This window comes from Cetorhinus maximus, chromosome 21, assembly GCF_964194155.1.
Source record: "Cetorhinus maximus chromosome 21, sCetMax3.hap1.1, whole genome shotgun sequence".
Taxonomy (NCBI): domain Eukaryota; kingdom Metazoa; phylum Chordata; class Chondrichthyes; order Lamniformes; family Cetorhinidae; genus Cetorhinus; species Cetorhinus maximus.
The window spans coordinates 43,796,116-43,822,448 of record NC_135899.1 but is presented as its reverse complement, the minus strand read 5'-3'; the positions used below and the strand labels follow the sequence as shown (position 1 = coordinate 43,822,448).

Genomic DNA, 26,333 nt, shown 5'->3' with positions numbered 1-26,333 from the left:
GGAAAAAATGCAGCTAGGGTGTTATTAAGGTTGAGGGGTCATAGTTATGAAGAGAGATACGAAAGGTTAGGGCTTGTTTTAATGAGCTAAGGAACTCAAGAGCTGATTGATAATCTTTTGAAAACCTCTATGGTGAGATAGGAGTGACTATTGGCTCATTGGTAGAAATGCTGCCTGTTTGTGAGGTAGCCTGATGAGCGGAGGTGAATGCTAGATGGACTTTCAGTGACATGCTCATTCCCAAGGGGAATAAAGTGGTTCTTTCCCAGTTGCTGCCCTAATGAACAGGAGACCAGAGCTCTGGCCTCTCAACAGAGAACTGACATTCATCAGGATGTGTGTGTCAGCTGGGAGTGAAATAGTTAGCATGTGCCCCATCATATTCCACTGGTTTTCGTGTTAGGGACATGTGTCAGTCTAACGATCTGTCTATGTGAAAAAAAGTATTTGTTACAAAAATGACGCTCAGCTTGACCTGCTGGATGTAAAGCAGAGGTAAAAATGGATTGTGCCATTTTCTGTGAGATGAGAAGAGGTAGTTCATTAAATGCTATGCAGAGAGAGCACGAGGGTGCGATTTGATTGGATATCAAATAGCATAGGAAGCAGGTAGGAGAGAGGGATTAGCCTGGTTGGCTTATTTGGAAAAAAACACAGGCACAGACCCAATTGACTGAATGGCCCATGGTATGCAGGAATTTTCTATATTGAATGATTCTATAACAGGGACGAAAGTAGGAGAAATATATAGGGAAGCATTAATTAGGGTAGAATTGTGCAGTAAAAGTAGGGTAGGGGAGTATTCAGTAGTATGGTACAAGAGTACAGTGCAGGGAAAGGTATATATTATTCGTATGTATCATAGAGAATAAATTATATATTAGGTGAGGGATAGAAGAGTATGTTCATAGGAACAGAGAAAATCTGAGCAGTAGTGATTCGGCCTCCCGAGCCTGCTCCGCCATTCAACTAGATCATTGCTGATCTTCTGCCTCAACTCCATTTTCTTGCACTATCCTCATATCCCTTGATATCTTAAATATCTAGAAATCTTTCGACCTCTGCTTTGAACATACTCAATGACTAAGCCTCCACAGCCCTCTGGGATGAAGAATTCCAAATATTTACCACCCTCTGAGTGAAGAAATGTCTCCTCATCTCAGTCCTAAATGGCCTATCCCTTATGCCGAGACTGTGTCCCCTGATCCAAAACTGGCCCCCCAGCCAGCTGAAACATCTTTCCTGCATCTACCCTGTCCAGTCGTGTAAGAATTTGGTATGTTTAAGTGAGATCACCTCTCATTCTTCTAAACTCCAGAGAACACTGGCCCAATCTCCTCAATCAATCCTCATAAAACAATCCCGCCAGCCCAGAAATCAGTCTGGTGAACCTCTGTTGCACTACCTATACGGCAAGTATATCCTTCCGTAGATAAGGAGAGTAATACTGCACACAATACTCCAGGTGCGGTATTACCAAGGGGCTATACAAGTGCAGAATCACTTCTTACTCCTATACTCAAATTGTCTTGCAATAAAGGCCAACATTCCATTTGCCTTCCTAATTGCTTGTTGCACCTGCATGTTAGTTTTCTGTGACTCATGAACAAGGACACCCAGGTCCCTTTGGACATCAACACTTCCCAACCTCTCAACATTCAAGAAGTACTCTGCCTTTCTGTTCTTCCTACCAAAGTAGATAACTTCACACTTATCAACATTATATTTTACCTGCAATGTTCTTGCCCACTCACATTCTGTCTAAATTCCCTTGAAGCCTCTTTGCATCCATGTCACAACTCATATTCCCACCTAGTTTTGTGTCATCGCAAACTTGGAAATATTACATTTAACCCCCACATCCAAATCATTGATATATATTGTGAATAGCTGAGCCCAAAGCACAGATCCTTGCGGACCTTACTATTCAGAGCCTGCCAACCTAAGAATAACCCATTTATTCCTATTCTCTGTTTTCTGCCAGTTAACCAAATCTCAATTTGAAAAGTTTGGAAAACTTAGAATAGTTGGATAGAGAAGGTGACAGTGCACAGTAGTTGGATAGAGAAGGTGACAGTGTGCAGTAGGTGGAATGAGAAGGTGGTGGTGTACAGTAGTTGGATAGAGATGGTGACGGTGTACAGTAGTTGGTTAGAGAAGGTGACGGTGTGCAGTAGTTAGTTAGAGAATGTGATGGTGTGCAGTAGTTGGTTAGAGAAGGTGACGGTGTGCAGTAGTTGGTTAGAGAATGTGACGGTGTACAGTAGTTGGATAGAGAAGGTGACGGTGTGCAGTAGTTAGATAGACAAGGTGACGGTGTGCAGTAGTTGGATGGAGAAGGTGACGTTGTGCAATAGTTGGATAGAGGTGACGGTGTGCAGTAGTTGGATAGAGAAGGTGACGGTGTGCAGTAGTTGGATAGAGAAGGTGACGGTGTGCAGTAGCTGGATAGAGAATGACGGTGTGCAGTAGCTGGATAGAGAAGGTGACGGTGTATGGTAGTTGGATAGAGAAGGTGACAGTGTGCAGTAGCTGGATAGAGAAGGTGATGGCATGCAGTAGTTAGATAGACAAGGTGACGGTGTGCAGTAGTTGGATAGAGAAGGCGGTGGTGTACAGTAGTTGGATAGAGGTGACGGTGTACAGTAGTTGGATAGAGAAGGTGACAGTGTGCAGTAGTTGGTTAGAGAAGGTGACGGTGTACAGTAGTTGGATAGAGAAGGCGGTGGTGTACAGTAGTTGGATAGAGAATGTGACAGTGTGCAGTAGTTGGATAGAGAAGGTGACGGTGTACAGTAGTTGGATAGAGAAGGTGACGGTGTACAGTAGTTGGATAGAGAAGGCGGTGGTGTACAGTAGTTGGATAGAGAAGGTGACAGTGTACAGTAGTTGGATAGAGAAGGTGAAGGTGTGCAGTAGTTGGTTAGAGAAGGTGACGGTGTACAATAGTTGGATAGAGAATGTGACGGTGTATGGTAGTTGGATAGAGAAGGTGACGGCGTACAATAGTCGGATAGAGAAAGTGACGGTGTACAGTAGTTAGATAGAGAAGATGACAGTGTGCAGTAGCTGGATAGAGAAGGTGACGGCGTACAGTAGTTGGATAGAGAAAGTGACGGTGTACAGTAGTTAGATAGAGAAGATGACAGTGTGCAGTAGCTGGATAGAGAAGGTGACGGCGTACAATAGTCGGATAGAGAAAGTGACGGTGTACAGTAGTTAGATAGAGAAGATGACAGTGTGCAGTAGTTGGATAGAGAATGTGATGGTGTATGGTAGTTGGATAGAGAAGGTGACGGCGTGCAGTAGTTGGTTAGAGAATGTGACAGTGTGCAGTAGTTGGATAGAGAAGGTGACGGTGTGCAGTAGTTAGATAGATAAGGTGACGGTGTACAGTAGTTGGATAGAGAAGGCGGCGGTGTACAGTAGTTGGATAGAGAAGGTGACGGTGTGCAGTAGATGGATACAGAAGGTGACAGTGTACAGTAGTTGGATAGAGAAGGTGAAGGTGTGCAGTAGTTGGTTAGAGAAGGTGACGGTGTACAATAGTTGGATAGAGAATGTGACGGTGTGCAGTAGTTGGATAGACAAGTTGACGTTGTACAGTAGTTGGATAGAGAAGATGACGGGAGTACAGTAGTTGGATAGAGGTGACGGTGTAGGGTAGTTAGATAGAGAAGGTGACAGTGCACAGTAGCTGGATAGAGATGGTGACGGTGTGCAGCAGTTGGATAGGGAAGGTGACAGCGTACAGTAGTTGGATAGAGAAGGTCACGGTGTACAGTAGTTGGATAGAGAAGGTGATGGTGTACAGTAGTTTGATAGAGAATGTGACAGTGTGCAGTAGTTGGATAGAGAAGTTGACGGTGTACAGTAGTTGGATAGAGAAGGTGACGGTGTACAGTAGTTGGATAGAGAAGGTGACAGTGTGCAGTAGTTGGATAGAGAAGGTGACGGTGTGCAGTAGTTGGATAGAGAAGGTGACGGTGTACAGCAGTTGGATAGAGGTGACGGTGTACAGTAGTTGGATAGAGAAGGTGACGGTGTGCAGTAGTTGGATAGAGAAGGTGACGGTGTACAGTAGTTGGATAGAGAAGGTGACGGTGTACAGCAGTTGGATAGAGAAGGTGACGGTGTGCAGTAGTTAGATAGATAAGGTGACGGTGTACAGTAGTTGGATAGAGGTGACGGTGTAGGGTAGTTGGATAAAGAAGGTGACAGTGCATAGTAGCTGGATAGAGACGGTGACGGTGTGCAGCAGTTGGATAGAGAAGGTGACAGCGTACAGTAGTTGGATAGAGAAGGTGACGGTGTACAGTAGTTGGATAGAGAAGGTGACGGTGTACGGTAGTTTGATAGAGAATGTGACAGTATGCAGTAGTTGGATAGAGAATGTGACGGTGTGCAGTAGTTGGATAGACAAGGTGACGTTGTACAGTAGTTGGATAGAGAAGATGACGGGAGTACAGTAGTTGGATAGAGGTGATGGTGTAGGGTAGTTGGATAGAGAAGGTGACGGTGTACAGTAGTTGGATAGAGAATGTGACGGTGTGCAGTAGTTGGTTAGAGAAGGTGACGGTGTATGGTAGTTCGATAGAGGTGACAGTGTGCAGTGGTTGGATAGAGAAGGTGACGGTGTATGGTAGTTCGATAGAGAAGGTGACGGTGTGTAGTAGTTGGATAGAGAAGGTGGCAGTGTACAGTAATTAGATAGAGAAGGTGGTGGCATACAGTAGGAAAGAGCTGATCTTAGGACAAATGTATACAGCGTATCTAAATAGAGGTGGAGGACACTACAGTATCGAATAGTGAAGGGCATAAGAGTATAGAGGGAGAACAAAAGGCATAAGACTGCAATTTAGGATGGGGCAGCACAATGATGGATAGTAAATGGTACAGGTGTGGATAGTGAATGGTACAAGTGTAGATAGTGAATGGTGCAAACAGAGTGCAGCAGAGGTAACTGAGTGAAGACTTAGAGTTTGGTGAGGGGGAAGTTGGGGGAAGGAGGTGTTTGTTTCCTCCATCTATCTATCTCATCCTGTAGGAATTGATAAGAACCAACGGGTTCTACAGGGAAAGGAGCTGGATGTTTGGTGAGTAGCTTGTAAGAGGGTAAGTTCTATTCTATCCCTAAGGTTTAAAATACTACATAAATTGGTGGTAAAGTTAATAAAATATATAAAAAAGCAACTTAAATAAGTGATTAATATAATTAAGTAATTATTTACGGAAGGCAGACAGGTGATGTGTCAAGGCTGCAGCATGCGGGAGCTCCTGGATAACAATGTGATCCAGGGCAAACACGTCTGCAGTAAGTGTTTGCAGCTTGAGGAACTTCGGCTCACAGTCACTGAGCTGAAGGCTGAGCTGCAGACTCTGCGACACATCAGGGAGGGGGAAAGTTACCTGGATGCTTTGTATCAGAAGCAGTCATACTACTTAGGATAGAGTCTTCTGATTTAGTCAATGGCCAGGGACAGGAGGGTGTGACTGTGAGTGAGGCAGGTAAGGGGACTCAGAGGGCAGGAGTATGAGCCTCTGCAATTGTCCAATAGGTTTGAGGTTCTCTCAGCTTGTTTGGATGAGAGTGGGGGCTGCAGGGTGGATAAGCAAACTGACCATGGCACTATGGTGCAGGAAGCCATTCAAGTGGGGGGAGCAAAAAGTAACATAGTGGTAGTATGGGATAGTATAGTGAGGGGGATTGACATGGTTCTCTGTAGCAAAGGGCGTGAATCCATGTGGCTGTGTTGCCTGCCCGGTGCCAGGGATTGGGACATCTGCTCAGCGCTGGGAAGAAAATTGCAGTGGGAGGGGGAGGATACAGTTGTCATGTTCCATATAGGTACCAATGACATAGGTAGAACTAAGAAAGAGGTTCTGCACAAAGAGTATGAGGAGCTAGGCACTAAATTGAAAAGCAGAACCTCAATAATCTCTGGATTATTACGTGAGCAGCATGCAAATGGCATAGGGTGCATAATATCAGAGAGATGAATATGTGGCTCAAAGATTGATGTGGGAGAAGTGGTTCTGGTTTGTGGGACATAGGCACCAGTGCTGGGGAATGTGGGGGCAGTACCTTTGGGGTGGTCTACACCTGAATTGAGCTGGGACCAGAGTTCCTGTGAACCGTGTAACTAGGGAAGTAGAGAGGGTTTTAAACTATATAGTAAGGGGAAGGGGTCAAATGTGGAAAGATGTGGTATATCAAAGAGTAAAGATAAGGTAAGAGAGGAAAATGACACTAAGGGGAATGAGGGTAGGAGAATGGTAGGAAGGGGCAGTGAGGAAAAACCTAGGGATTCACAAAGAATCAAGACTAGATGTCACAAAGATAACAAAAGTCTAAACTAAAGGCTCTGTATCTGAATGCGTGTAGCATTCATAACAAAGTAAACAAATTGATAGCACACATTGAAGTAAATAAATATGATCTAATAGCCATTACAGAGACCCGGCTGCAAGATGACAAGGATTGGGTCCTGAATATTGAGGGGTATATGACTCCAAGAAGAATAGGAAGCTAGGCAAAGGTGGAGGGGTAGCACTGTTAATCAAGGATAGCACTTGTGCAATAGCTAGAGATGACCTCGGTTCAGGAGATCAGGATGTAGAATCAGTTTGGGTGGAGATGCGGAATAGTAGAGGAAAGAAGTCACTAGTGGGAGCCCCCTAACAGTAACCGCAATGTAGGACAAAGTATACAAGAAGAAATATTGGGTGCTTGTAATAAAGAGATGGCAATAATCGTGGATGACTTTAATCTACATATAAACTGGAAAAATCAGATTGGCAGTAGTAGCCTGGATGAGGCGTTCATAGAATGCCTTTGAGATAGTTTCTTTGAGCAACATGTTCTGCAATAAGCCAGAGAGCAGGTTATATTAGATTTGGTATTGTGTAATGTGACAGGATTAATTAATGACCTCAAAGTAAAGGCAGCCCTAGGTAGCAGCAACTACAATATACATCCAGTTTGAAAGGGGGAAGAGTGGGTCCAAGACTAGTACTTTAAACCTAAATAAGGGCAATTAATTGAGCATGAAAGCTGAGATAGCTGAAGTGAACTAGGAAACTAGGTTAGGGGATAGATCAATAGAGAAGCAGTGGGAGACATTTAAGGGGATATTTCAGAATACTCAGAATATGTGTATTCCTACTATAAAGAAAAATTCTAAGGGGAGGACCCACCATACTTGGTTAACTAAAGAAGTTAGAGAAGGTATCAAACTTAAAGAAAAAGCATATAACTGTGCAAAGATGAGTGGCAGGTCAGAATATAATGAATGGCAGTGAATGACTAAAAGGTTAATCAGGAGAAAGAAATTAGAGTATGAGAGCAAGCAAGCTAAAAATGTAAAAAGAGTTTCTACAGGTATTTATCAGGAAAAGAATAGGCATCCCCACCCCCTTTCCAATCCCTCTTTTTCCTATAATTTATATATATTTTTCTTTTCCTGCCTATTTCCATAATTTTTAAATGTATTTCCATCCATTGTTTTATCTCTACCTTTTAGCCTATTTCGATCCCTTCCCCCCACCCCACCCCCACTAGGGCTATCTGTACCTTGCTCATCCTGCTTTCTACCCTTAATGTCACCATTAGCACATTTCTCAGCTAATATCACCACCGTCAACACCTCTTTGTCCTTTTGTCTATGACATCTTTTGGTTATCTCCACCTATCACTGGCCCTCTATCCAGCTCTACCTGTCCCCCCCACCCCACCTTAAACCAGCTTATATTTCACCTCTTTTCTATTTTTCCTTAGTTCTGTTGAATAGTCATTCTGACTCGAAACATTAACTGTGTTCCTCTCCGCAGATGCTGTCAGACCTGCTGAGTTTTTCCAGGTATTTTTGTTTTTGTTTTGGATTTCCAGCATCCACAGTTTTTTGCTTTTATCTTAGGTAAAGTGAGTGTTGGTTCTCTAGAGAGTATGAATGAGGAGTCAATAATCGGTAATAAGGAGATGAAGGATGAAACAAACAAATATTTTGCTTCTGTCTTCATTATAGAGGATACAAAAAACATTCTAGTAATAGCTATAAATCGGCAGGTGGAGGGGAGAGGGGAACTTGGTGAAATTACAATCACTAGGGAAGCAGTACTGAGCAAACTGATGGAGCTGGGGGCTGACAAGTCTCCAGGCCCTGATGGACTTCATCCTAGGGTCTTAAAAGAGGTGGCTGATGAGGTAGTTGGTGCATTGCTGTTAAGTTTCCAAAATTCCCTAGATTCTGGAAAAGTTCCATCAGGCTGGAAAGTGGCAAATGTAACGCCTCTATTCAAGAAGGGAGGAAGGCAGAAAACAGGAAACTTGACATCTGTCATAGGGAAGGAGTTAGAGTTGATCATTAAAGAGGTTATAGCTGAGTACTTAGAAAAGCTCAAGGTAATCGGGAAGAGTCAGATAAAAGCAAAATACTATGGATGCTGGAAATCTGAAATAAAAAGCAGAAAATGCTGGAAAAACCCTGCAGGTCTGATAGCATTTGTGGAAAGAGAAACAGAGTTAATGCTTCGAATCTGTATGACACTTCTTCAGAGCCTAAGAGTCATATGAAAGGGAAAACACGGTTAACCAATTTATTAGAGTTCTTTGAAAGAGTCACATGTGTGGTGGATAGAGGGGAGCCTGTACTTGGATTTCCAGAAAGCATTTGATAAAGTGCCACATCAAAGGTTATTGTGGAAAATAAAAGCTCATAGTTGTAGGGGGTAATACATTAGCCTGGATAGAAGGTTGGCTGGCTGGCAGAAAACAGAGAGTATGCATAAATGGGTCTTTGTCTGATTGTCAGGATATGATGAGTGGAGTCCCACAGGGGTCTGTGCTGGGGTCTCAACTTTTATAATTTACATCAATGACTTAGATGGGGGAATGCAAAGGCATGGTAGCTAAATTTTCATATCACACAAAGATAGGTAGGAAAGTATGTTGTGAAGAAGACATAAGGAGTTTGCAGACGGATATAGATAAGTTGAGTGAGTGGGCAAAAATCTGGCAGATGGAGTATAATGTGGGAAAATGCGAAGTTGTTCACTTTGGCAGGAAGAATAAAAAAGCAGAGTATTACTTAAACGGAGAATGACTGCAGAACTCCAAGGTACAGAGGGATCTAGGTGTTCTCATACATGAGTCACAAAAAGTTAGTATGCAGGTACAGCATGCAATCAACAAGGCGAATGGAATGCTATCTTTTATTACAAGAGGAATTGAACATAAAATTAAAGATGTTATGCTTCAGTTATACAGGGCATTGGTGAGACTGCATCTCGAATACAGCGTGCAGTTTTGGTCTCCTTATTTAAGGAAGGATGTAAATGCATTGGAGGCAGTTCAGAGGAGGTTTACTAAATTGATACCCGGAATGAGTGGGTTGTCTTATGAGGAAAGGTTGGACAGGCTGGGCTTGTTTCCACTGGAGTTTAGAAGAGTAAGAGGTGACTTGATTGAAGTATATAAGATCCGGAATGGCCTTGACAAGGTGGACACGGAAAGGATGTTTCCCCTTGTGGGTGAGTCCAGAATTAGCGAGTACTATGTTTAAATTAGGGGTCGCCCTTTTAGGACAGAGATGAGGAGAATTTTTTTCTCTCAGGGGGTTGTGTGACTTTGGAACTTTCTGCCTCAGAAAGTGGTGGAGGCGGGGTCACTGAATATTGTTAAGGAAGAGGTGGATAGATTCTTGTTAGGCAAGGGAATCAAAGGTTATTGGAGGTAGATGGAAATGTGGAACTCGAAACACAAACAGGTCAGTCATGATCTTATTGAATGGCGGAGCAGGCTCGAGGGGCCAAATGGCTTACTCCTGCTCTTATTTCATAGGTTCGTATGCTTGGATAGTGAATGGTACAGGTGTGGATAGTGAATGATAGAGGTGTGGAGTAGGAAATAAGTGGAACAGTATGGGCAGTGAAGGGTGCAAGTGTAGAACTGACAGAGACTAGATGGGCCAAATGATCTTTTCTATATTGTAACATTCCAGTGAGTGTGAACAACATATACGAGTGAAGAGCTTACTTTACATAGGGAACAGTAGGATAGCGAAGCATAGATGGGATTCAGTTGGATAGCAAAGAAAACTGGATTCTAGAAGAATAGGCATAACATTTTGGGATACAGAATATGAATAATCTGAGACAAGAGGATAGAGAAAGGGTAAAATAACAGCATATAAGGAGAGGCATTGGACAACAAAGAGTAAAACTGTGTAAGGAGGTAACAGCAGAATATTATAGTGTGTTGGGAAGGCCAGCACAATGCAGAGAGAGGAATGTTACAGTAGGGAAGGGTAACAATGACTAAAATTATTCAAAATAGAGGAAAAAATATGGAGAAGGGAGAGAGTCAAGTTTGCGTAAGATAGATAGATTGGGACGGCTAGGGCAGGAGGGTATTTCACAAAACCTAAAGAATTGATGATAAAATGTCATAGTTTTACATTTCTTTTTTTGATTCATTAATGGAACATGAACATCACTGGCAAGGCCAGCATTTATTGCAGGTAGCATACTTTCATAGCGGAGTCAAAGTGGGATCCTAGAGATTCAAACTAGGAGTCTTTTCAGACTCCGGATATCTAACTGTCACAAGTCCGATGCCAAGTTTACTGTCAAAATAAAGAAATTACCTTGATGTACGTTTTATGAAGCATTAAACAGATATTCCTAGGCATATTACTGATCCAACCTGAGTCATGGAACAGTGTGTTGGGACCAGGATTCCCCACTGTACAAGTTGTAAATCTACCAGATGCCATGGAGGAACCAAATATACCTCACAGGACAAAAGAGAGATATCTCAAGTCTGAATTACCCTGTCATCCTTGTGATTCTCTTACTGCTGACACCAGGCCAGCATAGAATGGAAAGAGTCTTGCACAAAGGAAAAGGAATACATTTTATGATTGAGTGCTACCAGCTTAGAACCTTGCACAACAAGAGCACCTACGAGAATTTGGGTACATAATCAATTTGCCCAGTCTGCTGTCAGCACAATCTTACATTCAGCCATTGTAATGGATTCAAAACCATGTTGACCTCCACAACTGCAGTTCCAACAGGTGCTTCCTGCCCTGTGAAGCTCCAGAATCACCCTTTCAAGGACAATTAGGGATGGGAAACCCAATCTCTATGCTTTGCCAGCAGTGCCCACATCACAAGGGTGAATTAAAAAATAATGCCACTCCTGTGTATTAATTGTAATTAATTGTATGCAGGAGGTGGGCATTAACTGGGGATTCTCTCGTACTTCTATAAATAGGAGCAGACTGAAACTATGGTTGTTGGGTTAGGTGGTGCATGTTTGTAATGTGTATCTCAGCAAATAAATGCTTTTAAAAGTATCTAAAGATTGGCTCCAGCTTTATCCTTCACAACCTGGCTTTCTGGAATATAACACATTGTACAATACAGAATAAGGAGTATATTACTCATTCTAAAGGCCAGTAGCAATAATATGACTTGGAATTGGCCATTGGGCTAAAGAGTTAATGGAAGCAGAATAGTGCTTTTTATTTAATTTCCACTTACTTTAGCTCCAGGTTGCCCAATTTCTCCAGGAAGACCAATCTGACCAGGAGGACCCTTAAGGCAATTAAACAAGGAACATGGTTATCACAAGTAAACTGCACTGAACCACAATCCTGTCTGGTCCTGATATCTACATAAGCATACCTTTGAACAGAAATATTGGGTGAGGGATCAGAAGGAAGCTTGCATGATGTTCCCATTATAACACAGGACTATCGTCTGGCCCCTCCCACCGGGCTGGGGGAGATTGGATACAAGCAGGGCCCCCATGGTTTGATAGCCATTCAAGCAGCAGGAGAATGTGGGTTCTGCACTAAGTGTGTCCAGAATTTAGGGATACCTCAACATCCACGTAAATAAATACTTTTAAAATACAGGTTCTCCATGGGCTGGTTTAACTGCTGCAGCCTAGTCAAACCTGGCTATCTCAAAAAGCAAAGTCAGAGACAACTTAGTAAGAAATGATGAGCAATGTCGAGCATGCCAATATCTCAAGATCTGAATTAAAATTGTGTAACATTTGAACTGTTACAAGGATTCAGACTTGAACAGAATAAATAATGACACTGGCAAAGGTATAGAATTATAAAATTCTCAAATTAATTTTAGTGAACTATGTTTCAAAATTACAAGGATATGAATAGCGCACTGATAGCTGATGAACTTGCAGGACCCCATCAATGAAAAATAAAACTCATAAACTGATTTCTTTCAATTCAATTGTGTCCTCATTTTATAAATACCCCACAGAAGCTGAATCCTCCCAATCGAATTCATGCTTCACTTTTCAACCTGCAGGACAACTGGCCCCTTACATCCAACTCCCTATCTTACTATGAGATCCAAGGTTCACACATTCAGCATCTGGATGATATCCACAAAGCTGAATCTTCCACACAGTTCTCAGCCTTGCCCTTCAATCTTTTTACTTTAATGCACAGAAAACAACGGGTCTCTTTCACCCAGGTCTTCTGTCTTTAACTTAGCCATAGAAAATTGGCCTCCAGCTCTCTGCTTTAAAGCAGCCAAGAGGCTAAAAGGTCACACATTGTCTGAACAATACTCACCAGCTTTCCTTTTACCCAGCCTAACTGGTCCCTTCTAGTCCCTGTAGACAACTGGAACGCTGACCAAATGCCCAGAGGAAAATATGTAACTTCTGCCATGTTAACCAATTTACAGCTGTACAGCGAAAGACAAAGGAAAAATACGCGCCTGTCCTATACTCCTCTGTACAGGTGTTCAAAACCTCTGACAATCAGAGATTATTTACTCCCTGCATGGTCAGCTCTGTGAGAGATGAAAGGTGCTATCACCCTTCAAGGACAGAGTCCTTATGAACTGTTTCAAAATGCCCTTTTTGACTGTTACAGGACTCCCAAAGAGCCCAAAGCATTTCACATGATTGATAAACATCATCCAGCATCCAGCATCTCACTGTTTCAACAGTTCATAGCACTCTGACCACAATGACAACCTCATGAAATCAGAAGTTTCAAAATTCCCTTAACAAGGTTTTTCTTGCCAGTATTTTGATAATCATCAATGCTGGTACCGCTAGAATGTCCGTAATACAGAACAATCCATACGTGACCTTTTACTTACAGGCTCTTGGTCATTTTATGGCTTATATCCTGCTTTGAGAATACATTGCTGTTTAAGTACTTGCGCACACAGAAGAACTAACTTTTCTATTTTCCACTAACTTAACCTTTGTGTTCCCTCAAAGGTCAAGCTAAATTCAACTGTGGCCAATTTGACTTATTCTCATTGTGTCCAGGTACATTCTTATAGCATAACTGACATAACTGTAATCATAGGCCCAGAATTTCGCCATGCTGGAGAATCCCTCCATCGTGGCAAAAATCCAGGATACAGCTGGAAATCCTAAGTGCCGCCCTGAACCTGGCATGTTTTGTTTTTTTAAATTCAAGAGATATGTGCGCACCAGCAAGACCAACATTTAGCGCCCATCCCTAGTTGCCCTTGAGGTGCTGATGAGCTGCCTTCTTGAACTGCTGCAGTCCATGTGGTATAGGTACACCCACAGTGCTGTTAGGGAGGGAGTTCAAGGATTTTGACCAAGCAACAGTGAAGGAACGGTGATATATTTCCAAGTCAGGGTGGTGAGTGGCTTGGAGGGGAACTTCCAGGTGGTGTTGTTCCCATGTGTCTGCTGCCCTTGTCCTTCTAGATGGTGGAGGTCATGGATTTGGAAGGTGCTGTCTAAGGAGCCCTGATGAGTTTGTGCAGTGCATCTTGTAGATGGTACACACTGCTGCCACTGTGCATCAGTGGTGGAGGAAGTAAATGTTTGTGGATGAGGTGCCAATTAAGCAGGCTGCTTTGTCCTAAATGGTGTCAAGCATCTTGAGTGTTGGAGCTGCACTCATCCAGGCAAATGCAGGGTATCCATCACACTCCTCCTGACTTGTGCCTTGTAGCTAGTGGACAGGCTTTGGGGAGTCAGGAGGTGAGTTACTCATCACACAATGCCTAGCCTCTGACCAGCTCTTCTAGCCACAGTACTTATATGGCTAGTCCAGTTCAGTTTCTGGTCAATGGTAACGGGATGTTGATTGTGGGGGATTCAGCGATGGTAATGCCATTGAACATCAAGGGGCGATGGTTGGATTCTCTCTTGCCACTTGTCAGCCCAAGCCTGGATATTGTCCAGGTCTTGCTGCATTTGGACATGGACTGCTTCAGTATCTGAGGAGTTGATAATGATGCTGAACATTGTGCAATCATCAGCGAAAATCCCCACTTCTTGCCTTATGATGGAAGGAAGGCCATTGATGAAGCAGCTGAAGATGGTTGGGCCAAGGACACTACCCTGAGGAACTCCTGCAATGATGTCCTCTTACTGAGTTGATTGACTTCCAACAACCACAACCATCTTCCTTTGTGCTAGGTATGACTCCAAGCAGCGGAGAAATTCCCCCGATTCCCATTGACTCCAGTTCTGCCAGGGCTCCTTGATGCCACACTCGGTCAAATGCTGCCTTGATGTAAAGGGCATTCACTCTCACCTCACCTCCAGAGTTCAGCTGTTTTGTCCATGTTTGAACAAAGGCTGTAATGAGGTCAGGAGCTGAGTGGCCCTGACAGAACCCAAACTGAGCATCAGTGAGCATTTATTGCTAAGCAAGTGCCTCTTGATTGCATTGCTGATGACCCCTTCTACTGATGGTCGAGGGCAGACTGATGGGTGGGTAATTGGACAGGTTGGATTTGTCCTGCTTTTTGCGTACAAGACATACCTGGGCAATTTTCCACATAGCCAGGTAGATGTCAGTGTTGTAGCTGTACTGGAACAGTTTGGCTAGGAGCGCGGCAAGTTCTGGTGCACAAGTCTTAAGTACGATTGCCGGAATATTGTCAGGGCCCATAGCCTTTGCAGTATCCAGTGCCTTCAGCCGTTTCTTGATATCATGTGGAATGAATTGAATTGGCTGAAGACTGGCATCTGTGATGCTGAGGACCTCAGGAAGAGGCCGAGATGGATCATCCACTCAGCACTTCTGGCTGAAGATTGTTGCAAGTGGTTCAGCCTTATCCTTTGCACTGATGTGCTGGGATATTCCCATCATTGAAGATGAGGATATTTGTGGATCCTCTTCCTCCAGTTAGTTGTCTAATTGTCCACCACTATTCATGACTGGATGTGGTAGGACTGCAGAGCTTAGATCTGATCCATTGGTTGTGGAATCGCTTAGCACTGTCCATCACTTGCTGCTCATGCTGTTTCGCATGCAAGTAGTCCTTTGTTGTAGCTTGACCAGACTGACACTTCATTTTTAGGTATACCTGGTGCTGCTCCTGGGCCCTCCTACACTCTTCATTGAACCAGGGTTGATCCCCCCGGCTTGATGGTAATGGTAGAGGGGGGAATGTGCCCCTCATGAGGTTACAGGTTGTGGTTGAGTACAATTCTGCTGCTGCTGATGGCCCACAGCGTCTCATAGATGCCCAGTTTTAAGTTGCTTAATCTGTTCAAAATCTAGATAGATTGAGGGTATCCTCAATGTGAAGACAGGACTTCGTCTCCACAAGGATATGCGGTGGTCACTCCCATCAATACTGTCATGGACAGATGTATCTGTGACAGATAGATTGGTGAGGACAAGGTCAAGTAGGTTTTTCCTTCTTGTTGGTTCCCTCACCAACGGCCTCAGACTGAGTCTAGCATCTATGTCATTTAGGACTCGGCCAGCTCAGTCAGTAGTGGTGCTACCTAGCCACTCTTGGTGATGGACATTGAAGTTCCCCACCCAGAGTACATTCTGCGCCCTTGGCAGCCTCAGTGCTTCCTCCAAGTGGTGTTCAACATGGAGGAGCTGAGAGGGGGGCGGTACGTGGTAATCATCAGGAGGTTTCCCTGCCCAAGCTTGACCTGATGCCATGAGACTTCCTGGGGGCCGGAGTCAATGTTGAGGGCTCCCAGAGCTACCCCCTCCTGAATGTATACCACTGTGCCGCCGTCTCTGTTGGGTCTGTCCTGCCGGTGGGACAGGATATACCCAGGGGTGGTGATAGTGGTGTTTGGGACATTACCTGTAACGTTTGATTCCGTGATTATGACTATGTCAGGCTGTTGCTTGACTAGTCTGTGAGACGGCTCTCCCAATTTTGGCACTAGCCCCCAGAGGTAAGGAGGACTTTGCAGGGTCGACAGGGCTGAGTTGTTGTTATTGTTTCTGGTGCATTTGTCAATGCCGGGTGGTCCGTCCGATTACATTCCTTTTCAGACTTCTTTGCGGTTTGCTACACTGAGTGGCTTGCTAGGCCATTTCAGGGGGCAGTTAAAAGTCAACCACGTTCCTGTGGGTCTGGAGTCACATGTGGGCCAGACCAGGTAAGGACGGTAGATTTCCTTCCTCAAGGACATTAGTGAACCAGGTGAGTTCTTATGACAATTGACAATGGTTTCATGGTCAGGTTTTTGTTGAATTCAAATTCCACCATCAGCCGTGGTGGGATTCCAGCCCAGGACCCCAGAGCACTACTCTGGGTCTCTGGATTACTTGTCAAGTGGCAATAATATTACGCCGCTGCCTTCCTGTATTTCGAAGGGGCAGAAGTGGAATTGGGCTGGAGTTCGTGCTTGCACAGTTTACAGAGGCATCTGGCCATTGAAATCACCAGCTGCCTCCACTGAAGTGAGATTTTGGTAGGCCAGGAGTGTGAAACCCAGAGTGTGCAGATTAGACAAGGTAAGAGGAGGTCTAAAACAAAAACAGAATTACCTGGAAAAACTCAGCAGGTCTGGCAGCATCGGTGGAGAAGAAATCAGTTAACGTTTCGAGTCCTCACGACTCTTCGGCAGAACTGAGTATAGTTAGGAGAGAGGTGAAATATAAGCTGGTCTAAGGTGGGGGGGGCGGGGGGAGAGAGAAGTTGAGGGTGTGGTGATTGTGGGGATAAGCAAGCAGTGATAGGAGCAGATAATCAAAAGATGTCACAGACAAAAGGATCAAAGAGGTGTTGAAGGTGGTGATATTATCTAAGAAAAGTGCTAATTAAGAATGGAAGGCAGGATACTCAAGGTACAGCTCTAGTGGGGGTGGGGTGGAAAGACTAACAAAGTTTTAGTTTTAGATTTAAAAATAATGGAAATAGGTGGGAAAAGAAGAATCTATATAAATTATTGAAAAAAAAAGGAAGGGGGAGGGGGGAGAAACGGGGTGGGGAGGGGGAGTTTAAGATCTAAAGTTGTTGAATTCAATATTCAGCCCGGAAGGCTGTAAAGTGCCTAGTCGGAAGATGAGGTGCTGTTCCTCCAGTTTGCGTTGGGCTTCACTGGAACAATGCAGCAAGCCAAGGACAGACATGTGGGCAAGAGAACAGGGTGGAGTGTTAAAATGGCAAGCGACAGGGAGGTTTGGGTCTTTCTTGCGGACAGACCGCAGGTGTTCTGCAAAGCGGTCGCCCAGTTTGCGTTTGGTCTCTCCAATGTAGAGGAGACCTCATTGGGAGCAACGAATGCAGTAGACTAAGTTAGGGGAAATGCAAGTGAAATGCTGCTTCACTTGAAAGGAGTGTTTGGGCCCTTGGACGGTGAGGAGAGAGGAAGTGAAGGGTCAGGTGTTGCATCTTCTGCGTGGGCATGGGGAGGTGCCATAGGTGGGGGTTGAGGAGTAGGGGGTGATGGAGGAGTGGACCAGGGTGTCCCGGAGGGAACGATCCCTACGGAATGCCGCCAGGGGGGGTGAAGGGAAGATGTGTTTGGTGGTGGCATCATGCTGGAGTTGGCGGAGGATGATCCTTTGAATGCGGAGGCTGGTGGGGTGATAAGTGAGGACAAGGGGGACCCTATCATGTTTCTGGGAAGGAGGAGAAGGCGTGAGGGCGGATGCGCGGGATATGGGCCGGACACGGTTGAGGGCCCTGTCAACGACCGTGGGTGGAAAACCTCGGTTAAGGAAGAAGGAGGACATGTCAGAGGAGCTGTTTTTGAAGGTAGCGTCATCAGAACAGATGCGACGGAGGCGAAGGAACTGAGAGAATGGGATGGAGTCCTTTTTTTTGACGGTATCCCATTCTCTCAGTTCCTTCGCCTCCGTCGCATCTGTTCTGATGACGCTACCTTCAAAAACAGCTCCTCTGACATGTCCTCCTTCTTCCTTAACCGAGGTTTTCCACCCATGGTCGTTGACAGGGCCCTCAACCGTGTCTGGCCCATATCCCGCGCATCCGCCCTCACGCCTTCTCCTCCTTCCCAGAAACATGATAGGGTCCCCCTTGTCCTCACTTATCACCCCACCAGCCTCCGCATTCAAAGGATCATCCGCCGCCATTTCCGCCAACTCCAGCATGATGCCACCACCAAACACATCTTCCCTTCACCCCCCTGGCGGCATTCCGTAGGGATCGTTCCCTCCGGGACACCCTGGTCCACTCCTCCATCACCCCCTACTCCTCAACCCCCACCTGTGGCACCTCCTCATGCCCACGCAGAAGATGCAACACCTGCCCCTTCACTTCCTCTCTCCTCACCGTCCAAGGGCCCAAACACTCCTTTCAAGTGAAGCAGCATTTCACTTGCATTTCCCCTAACTTAGTCTACTGCATTCGTTGCTCCCAATGCGCTCTCCTCTACATTGGAGAGACCAAACGCAAACTGGGCGACCGCTTTGCAGAACACCTGCGGTCTGTCCGCAAGAAAGACCCAAACCTCCCTGTCGCTTGCCATTTTAACACTCCACCCTGTTCTCTTGCCCACATGTCTGTCCTTGGCTTGCTGCATTGTTCCAGTGAAGCCCAACGCAAACTGGAGGAACAGCACCTCATCTTCCGACTAGGCACTTTACAGCCTTCCGGGCTGAATATTGAATTCAACAACTTTAGATCTTAAACTCCCCCTCCCCACATCCCCACCCCGTTTCTCCCCCCTCCCCCTTCCTTTTTTTTTTCAATAATTTATATAGATTCTTCTTTTCCCACCTATTTCCATTATTTTTAAATCTAAAACTAAAACTTTGTTAGTCTTTCCACCCCACCCCCACTGGAGCTGTACCTTGAGTATCCTGCCTTCCATTCTTAATTAGCACTTTTCTTAGATAATATCACCACCTTCAACACCTCTTTGATCCTTTTGTCTGTGACATCTTTTGATTATCTGCTCCTATCACTGCTTGCTTATCCCCACAATCACCACACCCTCAACTTCTCTCTCCCCCCGCCCCCCCCCACCTTAGACCAGCTTATATTTCACCTCTCTCCTAACTATACTCAGTTCTGCTGAAGAGTCGTGAGGACTCGAAACGTTAACTGATTTCTTCTCCACCGATGCTGCCCGACCTGCTGAGTTTTTCCAGGTAATTCTGTTTTTGTTTTGGATTTCCAGCATCCGCAGTAGCTTTTAGCTTTTTGTTTTTATAAGAGGAGGTCTGAGCTTGGTGGATTCATTTGGTAAAGTATTCCTCTTGGATCCAGTCCCGGGACACCTTTGGCAGATTTAAGGCATGCTTTGGGATTGTTAAAAGTAACCGTGATTATGCGTAAAAAGTGCCTAAGCTCATTGGAACTGTCAAGCTGTCTCAGAACTGTCAAAGTTGTTAATGAACTGTCAAAGGATACTAGGTGAGTTGGCATAGAAGGGGTAAGGGCAAAGTGTGGTAGATTGGGCACATGGGTTGGCATGAGTTGACACTAAGTTGAGATGAGGCTATAAAGGCCAATGAGGATGTGGGGGATATGATGGGCCATGGGGGTGAGTAGAGGGGCATGGGTTGACATAGGGGGTATTAGGGGTCATGAGGGGTAGGTGGGAGCATGAGGTGGCATAGGTTGGCATGGATGGGGCATGGGGAGTGTGTGGGAGTGTGAAGGGGATGAGGGGTGAGGGCTGGGGGCTGTTTTTTGGTTTTTTTTTTAAATGTAATCCAACACAGCGCCAGAGTCCAGAGGCAGGCCTTCCGCCCTGTCCACCTCCACACCCGGCAGCTTCCATATTCATTCTGGGGCAGCGGGCCTAACTTCCAATTTAGCCTGCCGCCACCCCCCCCAACACCCCTCCCCCGGAACGAAAATCCGACAGGCAGGTGGCCATTTTTAAAGTTTGGGTTCGTACATTCAGGAATTCTCCTGTCTCCAACCCGGGAACGAAAATCTGAGTCAGAGCATGTAGCCAAAAATTGATCGGTTACATTGTCATTTCAATTATTTCAGTCCATATTACAATGGTAATCAAATGAGTGATCGGCAGGGGGAAGCGCAGCAGTGCTCCATGGTCGTTCAGTGGTTAGCAAACATTTTGCTCTTTCAGTCCGCGTTTGATTCCTAGAGAGGCAATATAATTTTAGGTTTTTGCTGAGCATAAACACCAGCACAGACCAGGGCCAAATGGCCTCTTTCTATGCTGTAAATTCTATGTAGGATCCCCTGACCAGTAAAGAGATGAATTATCAGTTAATTTGTTTCAGTTATATTGGCCAAAGGAGGAATGTTGGTAAAGGGAGGAATTCTTTATTATTATTCCTTCACAGGATGTGGGAATCACTGGCAAGAACAGCATTTATTCCCTATCCCTTAATTGATTGACTTGCTAGGCCATTTCAGAAGTTAGTCAACCACACTCTTATCGGTCAAGAGTCACATGTAGGCCAGACCAGGTGAGGACAGCAGATTTCCTTCCCTAAAGGACATTAGGTTTTACCCCAATCTGGTCGTTTCAAGGTCACTATTACTGATGTTGGTTTCTATTCCAGGTTTATTTAATTAATTGAATTTTAATTCCGCCAGTTCAATGACGGGATCCTAACTCATGTCTCAGGATCAGAGATTTACCAAAGCTTTCTGACCAAGGAACTGTGATCAATGGGGTCACGTTATCCCCACATTTTTCATACTCTTCAGATTTCAGATACAAGTAAAATGTGATATGTCTGGGGATAAAAACCGAAAATGCTGGAAAAATTCAGCAGGTCTGGCAGCATTGGTGGAGAGAGAAAAATATGGACTCGAAACGTTAACTCTGTTTCTCTCTCCACAGATGCTGTCAGACCTGCCGAGTTTTTCCAGCATTTTCTGGGTTTTTTTCAGATTTCCAGCATCCGCAGTATTTTGCTTTTATCTATATGTCTGGAGATTTCAGACTCACATATCCATGGGAATTAGAAGATTAGGCATTATTCAGAAGCAAAACCCCAGATATTGGTTTTGGGTCACCTAGCATCAGTGTCTAAAGTATTGGTAATGGTGCAGCAGCAGTATTAGTGCTTATATAATAAAAGCAAATACTGTGGCTTCTGGAAATCTGAAATAAAGACAGAAAGTACTGGAAAAACTCAGCAGGTCTGGCAGCATCTGTGAAGCGTAAAACAGAGTGAACGCTTCGAGTCCAATATGACTCTTGTTCGAGACTCTCATACTTGGCTTATCAGTACAGATAAAAGGTGTTGGTGCTGGTGTACCAGACATTGGATTATTAAGTAATGATGCACCAGGCCTTGGTACATGTGCAGTTAAGCACTGGTAAACCTTGGTATATCTGGCATTAACATTGGCAGACCAGGTATTGGTACACCAGGAAATGGCATTGGTACATTCACCTCGATATGCACCTTGCTTACATGTAAGGTTGCAATTTGATTCAGAGGTTTGACACTCAGTGGGTGCCCTGCAACTCCTTGTCTGACAGGATCAGCTCAATGACAGGCTAAGAATCTGACATCTCAGTGTCACTCAGTAAGCAACTGCTAAGTGGTGCAAGTATACTAATTTTACCCTTTTAATTCTCTTCCTCTCTCTCTCTCTCTCTCTGGGGTTAATTTTCATGGCCTTTCCTTGTGTTAATGGGATGATAACAGCCTCAGGATGGGGTCAGTGGTCTTAGACTGCCCCTTTAACACTGGTGATGTGACCATTTTACATAGGTTTACATAAAATACACAGTACAGAAACAGGCTGTTATGCTTCACGAATCTCCTCTTATTCCATTGACCTGATCTCAGCCTTTCAACATATCTTTCTGTCCTCTTTTCTCTCATGTAATTCACCTAGTTTGAATGCATCTCAGGTAATTGCCTCAACCACTTCTTGTGGTAGCAAGTTCTACTTTCTCGATTACTAATTTTTCCTTTTCTCTCTATTGGATTTAGTAGTACCCAACTTTTATTTTTGTTTTTCTTTTGAATTTACGGCTCCCAGTTTTGAGTTGTTCCACATTTGGAACCATTTTTCCACATCTATCCTGTCAAAACCATTCATAATTTTAAAGACCTCTAGCTGGTCACCTTTAAATCATCTCTTTTCTACAGAATAATGCTCCAATCTGTTCAATTTTTCTCAATAGCTGTAATCTCTCAGTTCTGGTATCATTCTTGTATATCTTTTTTTTCACACTTTCTCCAGTGCTTCTATGTCCTTTTTACGGTATGGAGACCAAACCTGTCATTACTCTAAGTGCAGGCTGAGAGGCCTATGCAATTTTAACATAATTTTACTCCCTTTTGAATTCTATGCCCTTAGAAATAAATCCCAGCGTTTTATGAACATTTTCATTGCTTTGCTGACCTGTGATGTTGCTCTTAATGATTGTTCTCTTGTATCCCTGGCTACCTTGGCTCTCCTAGCCTTGAGTTAGTTATTTTCTAAGGTGTAGGTCATGTTTCTATTTTTTGTGCCAAACCGCATCACCTCACATTTATCTGTTCAATTCCTTTTGCCACTTAACCTGCTCGGACTGCCAATTTTTTGACATCTTCTTGTATCATGTTTCATTCTTCATCAGAGTCAACTATAATCCCAAGCTTGGTTTCACCTAAAAACTTGGATATTAAATTACTTGTCTTAAATCCAAATCATTAATGAAAATTATGAATAATAGTGAAAAGAACATAAGAACTAGGAGCAGGAATAGGCAATCCAGCCCCTCGAGCCTACCCCGCCATTCAATACGATCATGGCTGATCTCATTTCGGCCTCAACTCCAATTTCCCGCCCTCGCCCCATAACCTTTCAACCCATTACTAATTAAAAATCTGTCTATCTTCTCCTTAAATTTATTCAGCGTCCCGGCATCCACTGCACTCTGAGGTAGTGAATTCCACAGATTCACGACCCTTTGAGAAAAGTAATTCCTGCCCATCTCAGATTTAAATCTGCTACCCCTTAGCCTAAAACTATGGCCTCTCATTCGAGAATGCCCCTCAAGGGGAAACATCCGCTCCATGTCTAATGTGTCTATCCCCTTTAGCATCTTATATACCTCAATTAGATCTCCTCTCTTCCTTCTAAACTCTAGTGAGTACAGGCCTAAATTGCTCAATCTCTCCTCATAAGACAAGCTCCGCATCTCTGGAATCAATTTAGTGAATCTCCTCTGAACCGGTTCTAATGCAACTACATCCTTCCTCAAGTAAGGAGACCGAAACTGTGCATAGTACTCCAGGTGCGGTCTCACCAATGCCTTGTACAGTTGCAACAACACTTCCCTATTTCTATACTTTATTCCTTTAGCAATAAATGCCAAAATTCCATTTGCCTCCCTTATTACCTGCTGTACCTGCATACCAGCTTTCAGCAATTCATGCACAAGGACACCCAGATCCCTCTGCACTGAAGCATTCTGAAGTTTCTCTCCATTTAAATAATAAGTCGCCTTTTTATTCTTCCAACCAAAAATGGATAAGCTCACACTTATCCACGTTAAACTCCATCTGCCAAATTTTGGCCCATTCCCCTAACCTATCCACATCCATTTGTAAATTTCTTATTTCTTCATTGCAACTTACTTCCCCACCTATTTTGGTGTCATCTGCAAATTTACCTATAGTACCTTCTATCCCTGAATCCAAGTCATTAATATAGATTGTAAATAGTTGGCACTGGGTCAGCGCTTGTGGAGCACCACTTTCTACCTTCCTCCAATCTGACCAACTATCCTTTAATCTTACCTTCTACTTTCTAATATTTGGTCAACTTTCTATCCATTCAGTTATTTGTTGCTTGACTCCACATGCCTCTTGTCGTCAACCTATTGTGTGGCACCTTATTGAAGATCTTTTGAAAATCCAAGGCAACAACATCTACTACAGTGCCCATGTCTACTCTAAAGTATTCCATCCAGTTAGTTAAGCATAACCTAGCCTTTTGGAATCCTTTCTAACTGCTTGTTTTAATGATTTTTTTTCTCTATCTGGTTTGAAATTTGCCTCCCACCAGGTGCCCAAAGTGCCTGCAGCTTTCAAGTGATAGGGCCTCTTTTGATATGGAAATCTAGGTTATAAAGGATCCAGATTGGCATTTTATGTCAGGGTTGATCATAATTGTAGTGCACACTCCAATCACTTCCACTGATAAAGAAGCCTGCCAAATCTAGGTGTTGAATTATTTTTGTCCCAGTCCCTTGCTCTTTCACCATAGCCCTGCAATTTTTTTTCCTTTTCAGGTGTACATCCAATTTCTTTCTAAAAGTTACTATTGAATCTGCTTCAACTTCCCTCTCATTGGGCACAAAATGGAAATGGGAAAAACACATTCAACAGCAGAACGTCTTAAGCTCACTTCCCCATACCTGTGTTGGAAAAATTAAAATTCAACCCCACCTAAAACTGCTAAAAACATCACCACCTTCTCACATGTGACAGATAGTAATTTACATTTCTATTAATCTGTTAAACTTACACGTGGTCCCATGGTTCCAGATCCCTAAAAATAAACAAAATACAGTCATCAGTAAGGTCTTGTAAAATCTGACCAATGGACAAATAATTGACAAAGCATTTAATTGTCTTTCAATGAGTGAAAGGGCTGGTGTTGATATCAGCAGAGTTGGAGGTAATATAATGGTGGGGGATGGGTTATACTCACCGCTGGTCCAGGAGGTCCAGGAAAACCGACCTGACCCTGGAAAAGTAAAAAAAAACACTTAATGGTTATATTAAACCTAGCTACAAGTATGGAGCAGAGTGAAGACAGACCACTGAAATTAAAAGTTATCACGCTAAACCACAACTTTGTGCAATGGTTCAAAATGGGTGATAGCAGCCTCCTTTGATATCTTTCCCACTTTTATTTCCAATGACATCAATACTAAAGAAAATGGAAAGAGATGTAAAACACCGAAGAGGTCTCACAATGAGACCTGTAACATGATGAGGAGTCTCACAGTGAGACCTGTAACATGATGAGGGGTCTCACAGTGAGGCCTGTAACATGATGAGGGGTCTCACAGTGAGGCCTGTAACATGAGGAGGGGTCTCACAGTGAGACCTGCAACATGATGAGGGGTCTCACAGTGAGTCCTGTAACATGAGGAAGGGTCTCACAGTGAGACCTGTAACATGATGAGGGATCTCACAGTGAGGCCTGTAACATGATGAGGGGTCTCACAGTGAGGCCTGTAACATGAGGAGGGGTCCCACAGTGAGGCTTGTAACATGGGGAGGGGTCCCACAGTGAGGCCTGTAACATGAGGAGGGGTCCCACAGTGAGGCCTGTAACATGGGGAGGGGTTCCACACTGAGGCCTGTAACATGGGGAGGGGGTCCCACAGTGAAGCCTGTAACATGATGAGGGATCTCACAGTGAGGCTTGTAATATGAGGAGGGGTCTCACAGTGAGACCTGTAACATGGGGAGGGCTCTGACAGTGAGACTTATAACAGATATATTGACAGACATTGCAGCACAGAAGGGGGCTATTTAGCCCATCAAATCCATGCTGGCTCACTGCAGAGCAATCCCATCAGTCCCACTCTTTCTCCATAGACCTGCAAGTTTATGTCTCTCAAATGACTGTCCAATTTCCCTTTGAAATCATTCATCGTTGTTGTTTCCACCATCATCATGGGCAGCATGTTCCAAGTCATTACCACTCACTGCATAAAATAGTTCTTTTTCACATCTTCCTGCATCTCTCGTCTGAAACCATAAACTACGTCTCCGAGTACTTGAACCATCAGCTCACAGGAACATCTTATCTCTTTCTACCCTCTCTATATCTGTAATAATCTTGTACACCAGTATCAAATTTCCTCTCAATCTCCTTTGTTCCAGGGAGAACAATCCCAGCTTCTCCAACCTAGCGTTGTAGCTAAAATCCATCATCCCTGGAACCATTCTAGTAAATCTCCTCTGCACCTTCTCAAGGACACTCACATCCTTCCTAATCAATCTGTGCAATGCAATGCAATCCACCCTCCTTAATTTGAAGTTGATTCATTCAGATTTATCTATATTCAAATCTTTGTGACCATTAAATTGTTACCTTACCAAAGGGATTTAACTTCAAATAACCAGAACTAATTAACATCAAAATAAGCGCAGACCACATTGTTAAAT

The 26,333-nt window shown here is 44.0% G+C and overlaps 1 protein-coding gene across 1 annotated transcript in view; it reads right to left on the bottom strand.

Moving 5' to 3' along the window:
• Nucleotides 1–26,333, bottom strand: part of col9a2 (procollagen, type IX, alpha 2) — a 173,372-nt gene that overhangs the window by 105,851 nt on the left and 41,188 nt on the right. The window contains exons 6-8 of the mRNA XM_078566890.1: nucleotides 24,862–24,897; nucleotides 24,676–24,699; nucleotides 11,545–11,598 (exon numbers count right to left, since the gene is read on the bottom strand). Coding sequence (XP_078423016.1) covers nucleotides 11,545–11,598; nucleotides 24,676–24,699; nucleotides 24,862–24,897 — 114 coding nt within the window. The remainder of the gene's footprint in view (nucleotides 1–11,544; nucleotides 11,599–24,675; nucleotides 24,700–24,861; nucleotides 24,898–26,333) is intronic.